The sequence below is a fragment of the Megascapheus bottae genome, chromosome 3, assembly GCF_031878675.1.
Source record: "Megascapheus bottae isolate mThoBot1 chromosome 3, mThoBot2.hap1, whole genome shotgun sequence".
In the NCBI taxonomy this organism is placed as follows: Eukaryota; Metazoa; Chordata; class Mammalia; order Rodentia; family Geomyidae; genus Megascapheus; species Megascapheus bottae.
In genome coordinates, this window is record NC_143511.1 from 86,810,823 (window position 1) to 86,826,407 (window position 15,585).

Sequence of the window (15,585 nt, forward strand, 5' to 3'; positions counted from 1 at the left end):
CATAGCAGCGGGGACTCAGTCTGCTTGCTAGCATCCAGGTTTACTTAGATGTGTGTGGTTGGAGGTAGTCAGCTGGACAGTAAATTATCTGCATTTTGGCAAGCTATTGGTCAGCGCCACTGCTGTCTGTGCTTGGCTCTGGTCCCTGGGAGGTTGACCAGCCAGGCCCCTTCCTTGTTTAAGATGACAGACGTGGTGGTCTGTGGAGGCCTGTTGTGTGCTGGGCAGGTGCAGGACATGGAGTCCCCTGTGTACTTAGGGGCTGTCGTTTGGGCTCTGTGGTCACCGTCAATATTCCCCCCCCCAGCTGGCTGGAGCCCCCAGCACTCCCAGACTGCTGTAAATCCCCAGGAGTAGGGCCTGTGTTCACACAGGAGCGTCCTTCCTTTCCTGGGCTGCTAGGGTTGGGGGATAGGGACGAATGACTTTGAGATAGTGTATATGTGTGTGTGTGGGGGGGCTACCCAAGGACTCGCCACCCTGACCTCTGCTGGTTCAGAAGTGGCAGAAATCAGGACTAATACATTTCCTTTTGGAGAAATAAATAGTTTCTGGTTGTATCAGAATGAATGATAAGACATTTGATTTAAGAAATCAGGGTAATTGTCTAGACTTACCTCAGAATGGCTGGGAAGTAACAATTTCTTCGTGTGTGTGTGTGTGTGTGTGTGTGTGTCTGTGTGTCTGTGTGTCTGTGTGTCTGTCTGTGTCCTGGGACTTGAACTCAGGGCTTGAGTACTATCCTTGAACTTCTTTTTGGTCTACCAGTTGAGCCACAGTGCCACTTCTAGCTCTGTGTTTTTGTTTCTGTGGTATTGAGGAATTGAACCTCAGGGCTTCATGCATGCTGGGCAAGCACTCTACCACTAAGCCACCTTTCCCAGCCCCCTGTTATTATTTTTTTTTCAAATTTTGTTCTTTGCCTGGTGCCTGCAGCTTGTACCTGTAATCCTCAGAACTCAGGAAGCTAAGATCTGAGGATCTCAGGTCAAAGCCAGCCCCATTTATCTAACCACAAGAAAATCAGAAGTGGCACTGTAGCTCAAGTGGTAGAGCATTAGCCTGGAGCTAAAGAGCCCAGGGACATCTCCTAGGCCCAGAATTCAAGCCCCAAGACTGACACCCCCCCCTCCAAAAAAAAAAAAAAACCAATCCCAACCAATTCTTCTTCTTTTTTTTTTTTTTTTTTTCCCAGTCCTGGGCTTGAGCTCAGGGCCTGAGCACTGTCCATGGACTTTCTCAAGGCTAGAGCTCTACCACTTGAGCCTCAGCACCACTTCCGGCTTTTTTCTATGTATGTGCTACCGAGGAATCGAACCCAGGTCTTCGTGCATGCTAGGCAGGCACTCTACCACTAGGCCAAACTCCCGGCCCCCAACCAATTATTCTTTAGGCAGAGCCTTGTCATATCGCTGAGGCTGGCCTGGAACATCGTGTATAGCCCAGAGTGGCCCACCTCCCCAGCCCTCCCGCCTCAGCCTTCTGAATGCTGGGATTGTAAGTGTATGCCTGCCTCACCCTGCCTTTTGTTGGGTTTTAATTAAGTAAGTAACTTATTTGGATTGAAGTTAATAGTGCAAAAAAATCTTAGCCTGCACACCATCTGGCTTGGAAGGAGGTGCGGGGACAGAGCACCACTGGTGGTTCCTCAAAGACGTTTTGTTCAGTGGTCTGGGGCAGGGCGGGGGGGACACAGATGAAGCGCTGTTCAGCATTTGTCACTGTACCAGAGTGAGAGCCAGTAGCCAGGGTGGGCCCCTCTCAGGACATAGGTGGGGTTGTGTGCAGCTTCTCTGCTGGCCTGGCTCCAGCCTGTACTGGGCCTGTAGTGCTGCTAGAGGTGAGTGCATTCGCTTCCTGTTGCCCTTGTGCAAAATGGTCATAGGCCTAACAGCTCACACCAGCAGTTCTAGATCAAAAAGCTGCAGTGAGTCTCGTGAAGCTTGAACCAAGGTGTTGTGAGGGCTGCTTTGTGCCGCTGGCCACCCCTTCTGCCTCCTTCTGCCCCTCTGCCCCCTCTTCTGAGAACCCTGTGATTCCGCGGTGCTCCCTCAGGTAATCTGAGATAATCTCCACATCCCCAGATCCTGAAGCTTCACATCAACAGAATCAACAGAATCCCTCTTGCCATTTGAAGGTGGTGGATCGTGGGAACGAGGACATTCGTGTGTTTGTTTAACTCTTCTCCAGCCCCCACCCCCACCCCCCAAAGTGAAATCCCAATCCCAAACTGTCTGTGTGGGCCGTGGAGCGGAGTGAATCGGTGCCTGCAGTGTCTGAGTAAACCCTGGCCTCGATGCCTTCCCCTAGACCCAGGGTCTGCATGCTGGTCCTGCTTGTGGAGTGGGGCTGGGGGGCTGGGTGGGCGCTGTCACACAGAACATGTGTACAGGAAGTGGGACATCTCATTCTTGGTGTGAGGGCTGCACAGAAAGGCCATTCCTGGGCCCCTGGCTCTAGGTTGAAAGCTCGTGAGGTTGTGCAGGGTCTGTCACATGGTCAGCTGTGTCCAGTGTGAGGGATGCATGCATACCTGCTGCAGCACTGGCTCTGTAGGGGCCACCTCTTGGGGACCTCTGCTTTAGGGTCTGCTCTTTACTACGTTGACTTGACCCAAGAGGCTCAGCCTAGGTCTTAGATTTTTGGGGTGGATTTTTTTGGTCGGGGGAGAAGGAGGGAGTCAATTGTGGGGCTTAAACTGTGGGCCTGGGTACGGTCCCTGAGCGCTTCAGTTTAAGGCCACCTTTCTACCTCTTGAGCCACAGCACTACTTCCCATCTTCTGGTGATTAATTGGAACTAGGAGTCACATGGACTTTTGTGCCCAGGCTGGCTTTGAACCAGGATTCTCATGTCTCAGCCTCCTAAGTAGCTAGGATTATAGGCACGTGCTACCGCGCCCGGCTGGAATTTTAATTTTTGACAAAGGAATTTCATGCAGTCACGAGTCCATTGTGACATTTTGGTGCACATGCAGTGTATAACAGTCTGTAATAATTGCATTGGTACGTCCTCCTTGTCAGGCGTGTGTAAGTTCTCTACTTCCTCTGAGTGCTCATTCTGGGTAAGTGCTCTACTACCTGGACCATACTCTTCACTCCTTTTGCCTTTAGCTTGCTTTTCAGGTAGGCATTATTAGATTACAGGCATGCCCAGTTTTCTTTTTTGTTTTGTTTCATTTTCTTTGGATATGCCACTAGTTTTTTGCTTGGGTTGGCATCAAATCTCAGTCTTTTTAACTCTACCTCTTGAGTAGCTGGATTCAGCTGAGATTATTTGTATGTGCTATGCCTGGCTATTCCTGAAGTCTGCATGCGTGTGTGCGTGTGCGTGTGCGTATGAATGTATATGCATGCACTGCTCTTGGGGCTTGAGCTAAGAGCCTGAGCACTGTCCCTCGGCTTCTTTGCTCAAGGCTAGTGCTGTACAACTTGAACCACGGCTCTACTTCTGGCTTTTTGGCGGTTTATTGGAGTTACAAGTGTCAGGGGCTTTCCTGCTGGGCTGGCTTTGAACTGTGATCCTCAGAGCTCAGCCTCCTGAGTAGCCGGGATGACAAATGTAATCCATAATTCACCAACTCCGGGCCACGCTGTGGTCCCGGGAAAAGGCTGCGTTCCTGGTGTTGATGAGAACTTGCATGCCGTTCTGTAATGACGGGACAGCTCGTCCTCCACCAGCTGAGCGTGGGAGCTCCTCTTTCTGCACGCCTTCCAGTACTTATTCCTTGTTCTTTCTTGTTAATAGTCACCCTTACTGGGACGAGAGGGCCTCTCATTGTGGTTTGGCTCTGTGTTTCTCTGCCTATCTCCTTGCAAGGAATTGGAGAGCCTGGGATGCGCTGGTCATTTTAAGCAGCTTGGCTCTGTCCCCATGCCTTGGTGTGGCTCTTCACTGCCCATCCACTGTCTTAGCCTTGAGTCTGAGCAACATGTCGTCTCTTTACTCCTAGTCCTTGGCCTTTTTCTCCCCGTAACTACAGCTGAGCCACTTGGGTGTTGAGTGTGGGGAGGGGCTGGGGGGCTTGTAGTGCCAGCAGACTTGATGCCTGGGCGAGCCTGCAGAGATGTGTGATGATGACAGCTCCAGCTCATGAGTTTTTGGCCCCGGGTTTGTTACCTATGCTTTTATTATCATAATGAGACTCTTTATCTTAGAGATCCCTTCACCGGTCCTTCCTGGCCTGCCCACTGCTCTGCAGACCAGACACTTCTCTGGACCTCTCTTGGCTAGAAGGCGTTTCTGGTCCCCATCATTCCTTGTCTTTGGCACAGGCTTGATGTTTCCATGGCAGGTTGGGGGTATGGTGCACATGGAGGCCCCGAGTTTGGTCCTGAATGCTGTACAAAGCCAGAACACACGCCTTCTCCCGCCCCAATTCCAGAGGTAGACAGCCACAGTCCCTTCACATTAGCCAAGGGGGGAAGAAGGTGTGACGTTCTCATCTGAGTGCCGGGGTTGTATGGCACTTACAGGCCCTCGGCGGACACTCAGTGTCCTAGTGAGCAAGCACTCCTGCATAAGGAAGGTGCTGCAGACTGGGAGCTGGGATGTGGCAGGGAGGCAGTGTCCTTGTCTTCCATAGTGGGGGGCTGTGTTTGCTCCTTGTCATGGCACACCACAGAGCCCTGCTTTTCTTCCGTTCCATCACCCAAGTGCTTTTCGTCTGGGGGTTGGCTTTTCATGTCCAGGTTGTGGTTGTCTGGTTGTTCCTGAGTGACTGAGTGAGTGAGTGATGGGCTTCGGTGGCTTTCCTGAGATATTTCTTTGCTTGGTGGCAGCCTGGCTGTGGTGGACCCCCCCCCTCCCCGTTTCTTTGGTTGTGTTGCTAAGTGGATGATGCTAAGTGGCTGGGAGGCAGGACTGTTCAGCTCTCCATCCCACAGCGCTGGCCTTGGATCATGGAGGGACTGAGGGTTAACGTTTACATCAGGGCAGCTTGCTCCACCCTGGCACTGGACTGCCTGGGGGTGCGGTGGGGGAAGCACACCTTCCTGGAGACAGGCCTCGGCATTTCTGCTTCTGGTGACTGACTTCGCTTTTTCCATTCCAAAGGCAGATCGGGAGCGGTGCTGAGAAAAATTTTCTTACTAGATGACATTTCATCGCAATGTCCGATCGTTTGGGGCAATTAACCAAGGGCAAGGATGGGAAAAGCAAGTACTCGACTCTCAGCCTGTTTGACAAGTACAGAGGAAGATCAGTAGACCCGGTCCGGTCCTCAGGTGAGGCTCTGCCCCCCCCCCCCCCAGCCTGGGAAAGTTCCTGTAGAGCCTTCATTTGGGTGTAGACTGAGAGTTTGGATTCAGTCCCCAGGGGTGAGGCCAGGGCTGGGTCAGGAGCTGAGTGGTCCCTGTGGGGTGGACTTTTCGAGCCTTACACCTCACTGCCATTCCCTCAGTAGAATGGTGGCCTCTCTAGCCTGCTGGGCTCCCTCTGTCTCTGAGTCTCAGATGAAGAACTGGCAAGTTGCTGACCAGACTGCCAGACAGCCAGACATTGGCTTTGTTTGCTTTTCTTGAGCGGTGGAATGAATCAGCCTCAGCCTCTTTCCTTCTGCAACTTTGCCGTGTGGTATGTGCTCTGTCCCCTGAAGTTATTCCTAGACATGGCTTACAAAGCCTTGGGAAGGTTGCCACAGCCCGGCGCATGCCACCACCTGCGAACCTGCCAAGCCTGAAGTCTGAAAACAAAGGAAACGACCCCAACATCGTAATAGTACCCAAGGACGGAACGGGATGGGCCAACAAGCAGGACCAGCAAGACCCAAAGAGGTGAGCAGTGGTGTGTGGGGACAGAAGTGGCAGGTAGGGGCCGGACCGCAAGGGGGCGTTGGGGGACAGGTGACTCGTGGTCTTAGTGGGCTCCTTGCTGTGTGCCTGTAGGGACGGCTAAGGCAGTGTTTGTGCGGCAGCCTTGTCCCCAGCTCTCTTCACTAGGGAAGGCCTTCACTCTCAGGAGTGCGCAGACAGCATGCAGAGACTGGGGCTGAGCTGCAGGTGGGCAGGGCACCCCTTCCAGGTGGGCTGTGCCTCCTTGCTCCAAGGTATTCATTCTTGGGACAGCGGTGGAGCCTTTGCATTCAGGTCTCCATGGCAGCCTCCCCAGAGACCTCCAACCCTGGCAAGGCCTGGAGCCCTCCGGCTTCCACTATGTCTCCGCCTACTCGGGCACGGCCCAGGGAGGAGGATTTGTGATGGAAAGGGCAGAGGAGGTGGAAGCCGCTGCCAGGGCTCATCCTTGGGGAAGGAGAGCCCTCTTGCCCTCCAGCATCTCCTGGTCTCTGGATCGATTGGGAAGCAAGCTGTGGAAGTGACCCACAATGCAGTCGGTGCCGGAGTTCTGCCGTTGTGCAGGGAAGCTCGGACAAGCCATGTCCTGTAGTGTTTCAGACGGGACGTAGAGGGAGCACCCAGGCAGTCAGAGGATGACACAGCACAAGCGAGGAGCAGGCTGCTCAGCGTTAGTGCAAGCATGTTTTCCAACCGTTTGCTCAGGATCATAGTGGTGGTAGAAGCCACTTTGGGGCTCAGTGCTGTGTGGATTCCTGGCCAGACCAGACCCTGGACTGCTGGAACCTGGAGACATAGTCCCTCCCAAGGCCTAGTGTCCTTTTTGGCTACAGGGTGGGCAGCCGAGCCCCCACCCAGTGAGCACGCTCCATCCAGCTCCATCAGCGGAAGCTCTGAACTGCTCTGGTACAGCTGAGGGGCGGGGGCGAGGAGCAAGTGTGTTGAGGGAACACAGAGGTGCCCCTGCCTGGAAGCTTCTGCCTAAGTCAGAAGATGATGTGAGGGGACCAGGGGCCTTCATAGAGTGTATGCTCGTGTCAGGTGACTCGGAGCTGTGACTCTGGAGTTTGGCGTCAGCCCATAAGACAAGCCACTGGCATTGATTGCTGCCCCCCTCAAGTTCACCAAGTAAAAACCGTAATAAAAAGTGCCTGGATGGGGGCTTGGCGTGGTAGAACATGTTTCTAATCCTAGCTGTGAGGAGGTGGAGATAGAAAGATTATTGTTTGAGGCCAAGACGCTACCTGAAAAGCAAACTAGCCAGGCATTGATGGCCCTTTCCTGTAATCTTAGCTACTGAGAAGGCCAAGAACCCTAGTTAAAAGACAGCCTGGGCACCAAAGTCCACAAGACACCTTGTCTAATTAACCAGTATAATGCCAGGCTGGAGGCCTGGCTCATGTGGTAGAATGCTAGCTGTGAGCAAGCAGTCCAGCTGAACAAGAGCACAAGGCCCTGAATTCAAGCTCTGGTACATTGCATATGTGCATGCACACATGTATACACACATACACCTCTCTAAAAACCAAAATGTGTATGACTGACCCAAAATAAATAAATATGAAAAAGAGCAGAAGGTGCCACTGAGAGCTTCCTGTGGCCTCCTGGGACATTTGGTGGGGTGGCGTTGACTGACAGTCTTTTGTGGGAGGCACTGTCTTTTAAACTTGAAAACATCTTTTGGGTGTGATTCAGGTGTACATGTGTCACCCCCGTACTTGACACTAGGGCAGGGGGATTTGAAGTTACAGGGCAGCTTGGCCCCATAGTGAGCCTTTGTTTCATAAAAACATCTTCTGGCCTGACAGTTCCCTTCCTAGAAGCCCCCGAATCACTTCCAGAAAGTGACAGGATTCATGTGCATATATAGAATGCTCATTGCAATTCTTGTCATGGGGGGGGACAGAAGATGAGTGAGAGCGTGCTTAAAACATGGCCCATCCCATCGCACTGCCATTGTTGCAGAAAAAGCAACCAGTGTGTATTTAAAAAAACGTTCAGTGTTGCCAGGCGCGTGGCTCACACCAGTAATCCTAGCTACTCAGGAGGCTGAGATCTGAGGATCAAGGTTTTGTGCCTGGGCGGGCACAAAAGGACCTAAGACTCTACTTATCTCCAATTTCTAGAAAACAGGAAGTGGGGCTTGGCTCAAGGTGGTAGGCTTGAGCTGAAGAGCTCAGGAACAGTGCCCAGGCCGAGTTCAAGCCCATGACCCACAAAACAAATAAAAAAAAGTTCAGTGTTCTTTTTACATAAAGGGAAAAGCAGGTTATGGAAATGCACTCATGCTCTAATCTACTCGAGTCACAAACTCTGGCCGTTACATGTGTAGGAACTCCTGAATAGGAATCTAGAGTAGCTGTGTGAAGGAAGAGATCATGATAAGTTCTGTGTTACATATGTTTACAACAGACTAGTTTTTACTATGAGTACATGTATCTTTATTTTATTTTTTATTTATTTTTTGGTGGGTCATGGGGCTTGAATTCTGAGCTTGGGTGCTGTCCCTGAGCTCTTTAGCTCAGGGCTGCTGCCCTGTCTCTTGAGCCTCAGCCCCACTTTCCATTTTCTAGTGATTAATTGGATATAAGAGTCTCACATTCTTCAGTGCCGAGGCTGGCTTTGAACCTCGATCTGCAGATCTCAGCCTCCTGAGTAGCTAGGATTACAGGGGTGAGCCACTGCATCCGGCTATTTTATTTTATTTTATTTTCATTGGTTATGGGGTTTGAACGTACGACCTGGGCACCGTCCCTGAGCTCTTTTGCTCAAGGCTCTAGTGCTCTACCTACCACAGCTCTATTTCTGGTTTTCTGGTGGTTAATTGGAGATGAGAATCTCACTGGCTTTCCTGCTGGTGCTGGCTTTGAACTGCGATCCTTAGTTTTCAGCATCCTGGGTGACTAGGATGACAGGCATGAGTCACCACGCCCTCAAGCTCTTTGACAGTGAGTGTTCAGGTTTGCAGGCAGCCTTAGCCTTGGCAGTAAGGCGGCAGGGCCTCCACTGTCCTGGCTCCTCAGTATCAGTTGGCAGAGTCTCCTGCATTATTGCTGTTGGCTCTGGAGCCATTGCCCACTGGGGTCCTGGGGCGCAGGACTTGGCCTGTGCCACATCTGACCCTGCTCTGCTGCCTTCTCTAGTTCCAGTGCGACAGCCTCTCAGCCGCCGGAGTCGCTGCTGCAGCCGGGTTTGCAGAAGTCTGTCTCCAATTTACAGAAACCGACCCAGGCCATCAATCAGGAGGTAGGTATGGGGTCCCTGTCCCAGATTCTGCCTACTGAGGCCCCTGCTCACCCCTGCTGTTAGGGATATGGGCAGGTGAGAGGGGGGTGTTGCTGAGAAGTGGGCTTTGGCATTCCCTGGGGCAAACCGGTAAGAGGCTGGAAAGTAGCCCAGGACATTGTGGCAGTCACCAGGAGATGGGTAACTCACAGTTTGGGAAAAGAGCCTGAGCACAGAGTGGAATACAGGTGCCTGCTTTGCTTTGGCTGTTGCTAGTTTGGCTGGCTGCAGGCAGCTGCTCAGGGTCCTGACGTGTGCCTTGTGGAAAGCAATGTCAAAGAATACAAGAAGTGTCAGGTTGCAGAAAAGTTCTGTGTGGGAAACAAGTGAGTTGCCTCTGGCTGCAGAACTTCTCAGAGCCTTTGACGTGCTGTCCCAGTCTCCAGAGAGAGGGGACTAGAGCCATCCCGCATGGATTACTTGGGGAAACTTGCCAATCGGAATGTCTTTCACCGTGAGTGCTTCTCGGAACAGTCAGTCCTGTAGGTGTCGATACGTTTAGTGCTTTTCTGAGTGGAAAGTGAGGGCTCTCAAGGGACCCAGCAGAGCCCAGCCATGAGCCAGTGTGTGTGGCTGGTGCATGCAAGTGTGGGGAAGTTGGACTTTTCAGAAGACGGGGGACTTTCAGTCCTGTGAGTGCAGAGGCTCCAGGCTAGGAGACCGGCAGCTGGTGACAGGAAGGCAGGCAGGTGGGCTCAGTGGTTTTAGGTCTGGAGACCTGGGACAGATCCTGTTTCCTCAGTCACTCCCTTCCCGGGTGTGGGGAGGTTTGGTGAGGCTGTTCACCAGCTCTCAGAGAGCCAAGGCCGGTGTGGAGGGCGGTTGTGAGTGTGGAGCTGGGCTGGGGGAAATGGCAGTCATGGCTGAAGGGGCCACCACTGCCCGGGAAGATCCGGCTCAGTGGGTTTACTGTTTGCTTATTGGTGGCAAAGTATTTGAAACCTGTGCTGGAGTGAGAGTTTGGCCTTTGTGTCTGGAGCAAGACAGAATAGCTAAGAGTTAGCTGGCGGAGTCACAGGAGGCGGGCGCTGCTTTGAGTCTCATAGGGCCGTTCTGCCGCTTCCCGAGAGCCTGGCAGCTCCTGGCGCTGGGGTTGCTTCGTGGAGGGTGATGTTGGGTGGAAGGCTCCGGCACCTAGATGTGCTCCTGCTGCACAGGGCCCCCAGGCCTGCAGGCTTGTCTCCCTCACCCACCCTTCCCAGTTCCAAAGGAGGGTGGAGCCTGGCTTCACATAGGCTGCAAGGCAGTGCTCTACCCCAGAGCCACGCTGTGGCCTCTCGGCACCCAGTACCCACAAGTGCAGTGGGATAGTGGAGTGATCGATTTCCTCATTGTCCTCTTTCAGAATACAAATTCAGTGCCAGGTGGACCAAAGTCATGGGCACAGCTGAATGGAAAGCCAGTAGGACACGAAGGTGGTAAGTGTGGGCCTGCAGGGCAGAGGTGGGCAGGACGGGGTGGGCCCTCTTCCCACAGACCCTGTAGAACTAGAAGCCATGGTGTCCTTTGTGTATTCTTGCCGTCTATCTTGGCTGGCATACTGATTCTGCAAAGGCTGTTGGCTTTTTGGTGTAAAAGATGTGTTTGGGCTCAGGGACAGCCCTGGGGTGCCAAGGAGGATGGCGGGGTGAAGTCATGTCGGGTAATAAGCTGGCAGAAGACCTCAGTTGTCCTTTGTGGATGCAATAGGCTTTATAATCTGCCCCCTGTGCTGTGCCGTCTTCTGCTTTATATTTCTTGTCAGCCAGTCCTTCCGTAGCTCATAGGAGAAGACTGGCCTCAAGATAAAGCTGTGCCTCTCAGGGCGGGGTGGGGATTGCTATAATGGCAGACTCTGGTCTCACGGGAAAATGGTGGGGTGGGGTGCATTGTCAGGGCCCCAGGGCCTCCCAGGGGCTGCTGGTGCAGCTGGTGGTGGCACAGTGACGGCTGTGGAGGTAAGAGTCACATAGACTTTTAGTAAAGTCTGGGCTGGCTTTGAACCCTAATCCTCTGATCTCAGTCTCCTGAGCTAGGATTGATTACAAGTGTGAGGCACCAGAGACTGGTGAGCTATTAACTTTTGTTGGTTTTTTTTTTTTTTTGTTGGCGGGGGGGGGGGGGCAGTCCTGGGACTTGAACTCAGTGCATGGGCACTGTTCTTGGCTTTCTCAAGGCTAGCACTCTACCACTTGAGCCCCAGTACCACTTCTAGCTTTTTCTGTGTATAGGGCTTCGTGCATGCTCGGCAAGCACTCTGTTACTAGGCCATGCTCCTGGCCAGAGCTGGTACTTTCTTTTTTTTTTTTTTTTTTTTTGCCAGTCCTGGGCTTGAGCTCAGGACCTGGGCACTGTCCTTGGATTTTCTCAAGGCTAGAGCTCTACCACTTGAGCCTCAGCACCACTTCCAGCTTTTTTCTATGTATGTGGTACCAAGGAATTGAACCCGGGTCTTCATGCATGCTAGGCAAGCACTTTAACCACTAGGCCAAATTCCTGGCCCCAGAGCTAGTACTTTCTAAGGCAGATTCCTTTTCTGCTCCAGGAGACCTCAGCATCACTGCTAGCTCAGACAGCAGCTGGAGTCCACGGGAGCCACTCAGGCTGTGTGTGCAGCTGGTTCAGCAGGCAGGTGACAGTCACTCTGTGTCTTTCTTATTCTCTTGACAGGTTTAAGGGGCTCAAGCCGACTATTATCCTTCTCTCCCGAGGAATTTCCGACGCTGAAAGCAGCTGGAGGGCAGGACAAGGCTGGCAAAGAAAAGGGCGTCTTAGATCTGTCGTATGGGCCAGGACCAAGCCTCCGCCCCCAGAGTAAGTGGGTGTCTGCCTCGGCCTCATCTCCTGTGGAGTTCACAGAGCCCACACAGGAGGCCAGAGCTGGTCCTGACCACATCCACACGCCTGCTGCACATATCCCTGGGCTCCCCTTCTCTTCCTTTCTTGTTTCCTAATGGGCCAGGCTCATCTTCTTCCCATTGTCGTCGATTACTGCAGCTAAGCTGGGCAGTCCTGCCTGACAAGAACACAAAGGCCTAGTTTTGTAGCTCATTCCTTTTGCCAAAGTCCCCCAAAGCCCACTGCCCTTGCCCCCCGACAGTCATCTGGGGAGCATGGCCGCATTCAAGGCCGTGCTGTCTCTCAGGGCGCAGAGCAGACTCAGCAGTCCTCTCCTGGTGGCCGAGCAGGCCACGGTGGTGCTGCCTACTATAGGTGGAGGAGGGCCTGGGTGCTGTGAGCTTCAGGTGGTGGATCCTATCTGATCTGGGATGCTGAATGAGCTCCTGGCCAGGGTCCCAGGACCTCTGCACCAAGGCTTGAACCAGGGTCACACACACTCCAAGCTTGTTGCGCCCCTTTATGGAGAGCGCCTCTGTACCAGACACACCGAGCCAACAAATGCAACAGTTGAATCTTCTTGGGATTGATGAAGATGACTTGTATTATAGAGCTATTAACAACTAGGAAGCCGGGCGCGGTAGCTCAGCCCTGTAATCCTAGCTCCTCAGGAGGCTAAGATCTGAGGATCATGGTTCAAAGCCAGCCTGGGTACTAAAGTCCGTGAGACTCTTATCTCCAATTAACACCAGAAAACCGGAAGTGGTGCTGTGGCTCATGAGGTGGGGCGGTAGCCTTGAGCTGAAGAGCTCAGGAACAGTGCCCAGGCCCAGAGTACAGAGTTCAAGTCCCATGACTGACAAAAAACAACAACAACAAAACCAAAACAGAACTAGTAGCACTGTCCAGGATCAGTTCCCTGTCCTCATTTGGGAAGTCAGAAGCAGCTTGTGGGGTGGGGACGGGATTGATGACTTCCTCAGTTTGCTCAGCATTGCAGGAGGCAGAGTAGGGGCAGATTGGCCCCAGCCTGGTACTGGGCCCTTTCTCATTTCCACCGAAAGTGGCGGGGAAGAGCCCCACTGGCCATCCTCGTCCTGCCACCCTTCTGCCCAAGCAGCACTGCCCTGTGCACAGGCTCTGTCTACACAGTGTCTTCTCAAAACACTATTGTACAAACACTTGAAAGGACGTGTGTATTGGTGAGATTTCTACTGCAGTGTGTTGTTCTGGGCATGCCCTGCTGCCCTTGTGCATGAGCTGGTCTTTGCCACCAATATGTGTGAGAGGAAGTGGTGTGCACAGGGTTGCTTGTTGCTCACTGCTTCAAGTGCCTGCTGTGGGTCTTTCTGGTGACCTGTAGACTCCGCGCCCCCTTCCCTCCACAGTCCCCTTTGTGTGCCACACTTACACTTTTTCCTGTGAGTTAGGTGGTCTGGCAGGCAGGCTCAGCCAGGCTGCGTCGTCTCTCTGGGCTCTGCCACCTGTGGGTTGTGTGATTTCTGTGTTGGAGGTTACTTCATCTGGCCTGAACTTTCCCTCCTCCTCCTCTCTTGACAGTCCACCTTACCTCAGAGCTGCCCACCCGCCTTCCCCAAGCCACTGGCGGGTCTTCCTCTTGGGGTTTTTGTTCTTGGAGCTTTCACTCTTTGTTTTTGCTGCAGGAGGGGTCCCTTGACCTTGAGAACCTTATACATTCCCTCCTCTTCCTCCTCTCTTTGCCCCCTTTCAATTTCCAGATGTGACAAGCTGGAGGGAGGGCGGTGGGCGAAACATAATTTCTGCCACTTCTCTGAACGCCTCCCCAGCTGAGCTGGGCAGCAGAAGCGCAAGTGCGGGAGACGGAGCCCCCTCCTCAGCCTGTGCCAGCGATCCTAAGGACCCCTCCCTCCGCCCGGCTCAGCCTGTCCGCAAAGGGGCTTCACAGTTCATGGGGAATGTGTACCACCCTCCTACTTACCATGACATGCTTCCTGCCTTTGTAAGTCTCCAGAGCGCGTCTCCCCATGCTGAGGGCCGCTTGGAGGCCCGCACAGCCTGGCTGCGTGGTCCCGTGACTGCAGCCCCGGTGGCCCGCCTTGGTCTCCCGTGCCTTGCCTTCTCCTGCCCCGTGCACACCGTGCGGGTGTGCCTTCGCCTCCTTCCCCTGGCCTGCCTGGATGCCAAAAGTAGCCTTCTTCTTCCGCAAAGGGAGAGTGGCAGGTTTCCCCAACCTATGGCAAGAGAGAAGTGGGGGCCTGGTGGTCGGATTCCTTAGGAAGCCCCCGCCTTTCCTGTTTCTTCTTCCCATTTTCCACTCTCCGAATCCAGTTCAAATTTAGGTAGATCCTGGATTGTGGGCCATTGCCAGAACCCTGTTCATTGGTGTTGTGTTTCAGATGTGCTCCCCGCAGTCATCAGAGAACCAGGGTGCAGCAGAACGAGGCTCCTTCCCCCTCCCTCAGCTCCGCCTGGAGCCCCGGGTTCCCTTCAGACAGTTCCAGATGAATGAGCCCGATGGGTAAGGCTGCCACAGCTGTGTGTGCACAGAGACGCCTGTTGGCGGCTCAGGCCCTGTGGTGCAATCGCGCCCTGGCTCGGACACTACAGAGAGCCTGAAAGCTAACTCAGGGCTGTGGGGTGGCTGGGCTCGGGGTCTCTCTAGGTGGGGCAGTGAGAGTGTGGCGGTTGCAGGGCTGCCATCGAGCGTGGAACGGCAGGGAAAGCAGAGCCTCACTCTGAGGGTTGCTTGTTGTATATTTCTGTAAGAGGAAGTGTTACGCACACTCATGCTATGGGACTTACATTTGGGGGGGGGAGTGTCTTCCGCCACCATGTTCCTGACCTGAATCCATCACCCTTTGTCCTTTCTTCTCATCAGGAAAGAAAGGCTGGGATTGACTCGTCCCGTCCGCCCACTGAGGCAACTGGTGGAGCGCGCACCTCGACCTACCATCATCAATGCGGAAAACCTGAAGGGCCTTGATGATCTGGACACAGATGCTGACGACGGCTGGGCAGGTGGGTGCCAGGGGGAGGGCAGGGCTGGGGCAGGGCTGGGGCCCTGAGGCGCCAGCTGCAGGTGCTCCTCAGACCAGACCTCAGTGAAGAGCAGCCGGGCCCACAGGGAGCGGGCTGGCGCTTCTCATTTGCAGCCAGTCCCAAGCCAAATCTTCTTGTGGTCTTTAATAAAAAGAACTTCTGGGATTATAGTGGGTGCTGCTTGCCTAAGAAATAACTTCTTTGTGCCTGAGGTTCAAAGCAGGCTAGCCAAGCTACATTCCCAGTACACAGAATGTTTCTCTTCCTTTTTCTTTTAGAGACAGGGTCTCTGTGCATATCAAAGTGGCCTTGAAGTTTCTGTCATCCTGCCTCAGCCTCCTAAGTGCTTTTTAAGATATTGGGGTTCGAACTTAGCATCTCTGCCACTTGAGCCATGTCTCCTGCCTCTTTCTTGCTTTTAGATAGGATCTTAATGTTTGCTACAGTGCAAGTTGCAGGGAGGGATTGAACATGTGCTTGAAGTATAGTCCTTCCTAGGGCTTCCTGCTGGATCACAGGCATGTGCCACCATTCTCAGCTTATTAACAGAGTAGGGCCTGCTAACTTTTTGTTTGGACTGGTTTCATACTGTAAGTCTCCTGGGACTTATTGGGATTCCTGGGACTATTGGCCTGGGCCACCACATGTAGCTTCTTAAAAATCTTTGGGGG

The 15,585-nt window shown here is 53.3% G+C and overlaps 1 protein-coding gene across 1 annotated transcript in view; it reads left to right on the forward strand.

The window, feature by feature from the left end:
• The window catches only part of Prrc2b (proline rich coiled-coil 2B), a 76,933-nt gene that overhangs the window by 23,652 nt on the left and 37,696 nt on the right, over positions 1-15,585 (forward strand). Inside the window, exons 2-9 of the mRNA XM_090330840.1 lie at positions 5,055-5,224; positions 5,596-5,773; positions 8,935-9,037; positions 10,422-10,494; positions 11,726-11,869; positions 13,633-13,874; positions 14,272-14,393; positions 14,754-14,893. Coding sequence (XP_090186966.1) covers positions 5,110-5,224; positions 5,596-5,773; positions 8,935-9,037; positions 10,422-10,494; positions 11,726-11,869; positions 13,633-13,874; positions 14,272-14,393; positions 14,754-14,893 — 1,117 coding nt within the window. The 5' untranslated portion in view covers positions 5,055-5,109. The remainder of the gene's footprint in view (positions 1-5,054; positions 5,225-5,595; positions 5,774-8,934; positions 9,038-10,421; positions 10,495-11,725; positions 11,870-13,632; positions 13,875-14,271; positions 14,394-14,753; positions 14,894-15,585) is intronic.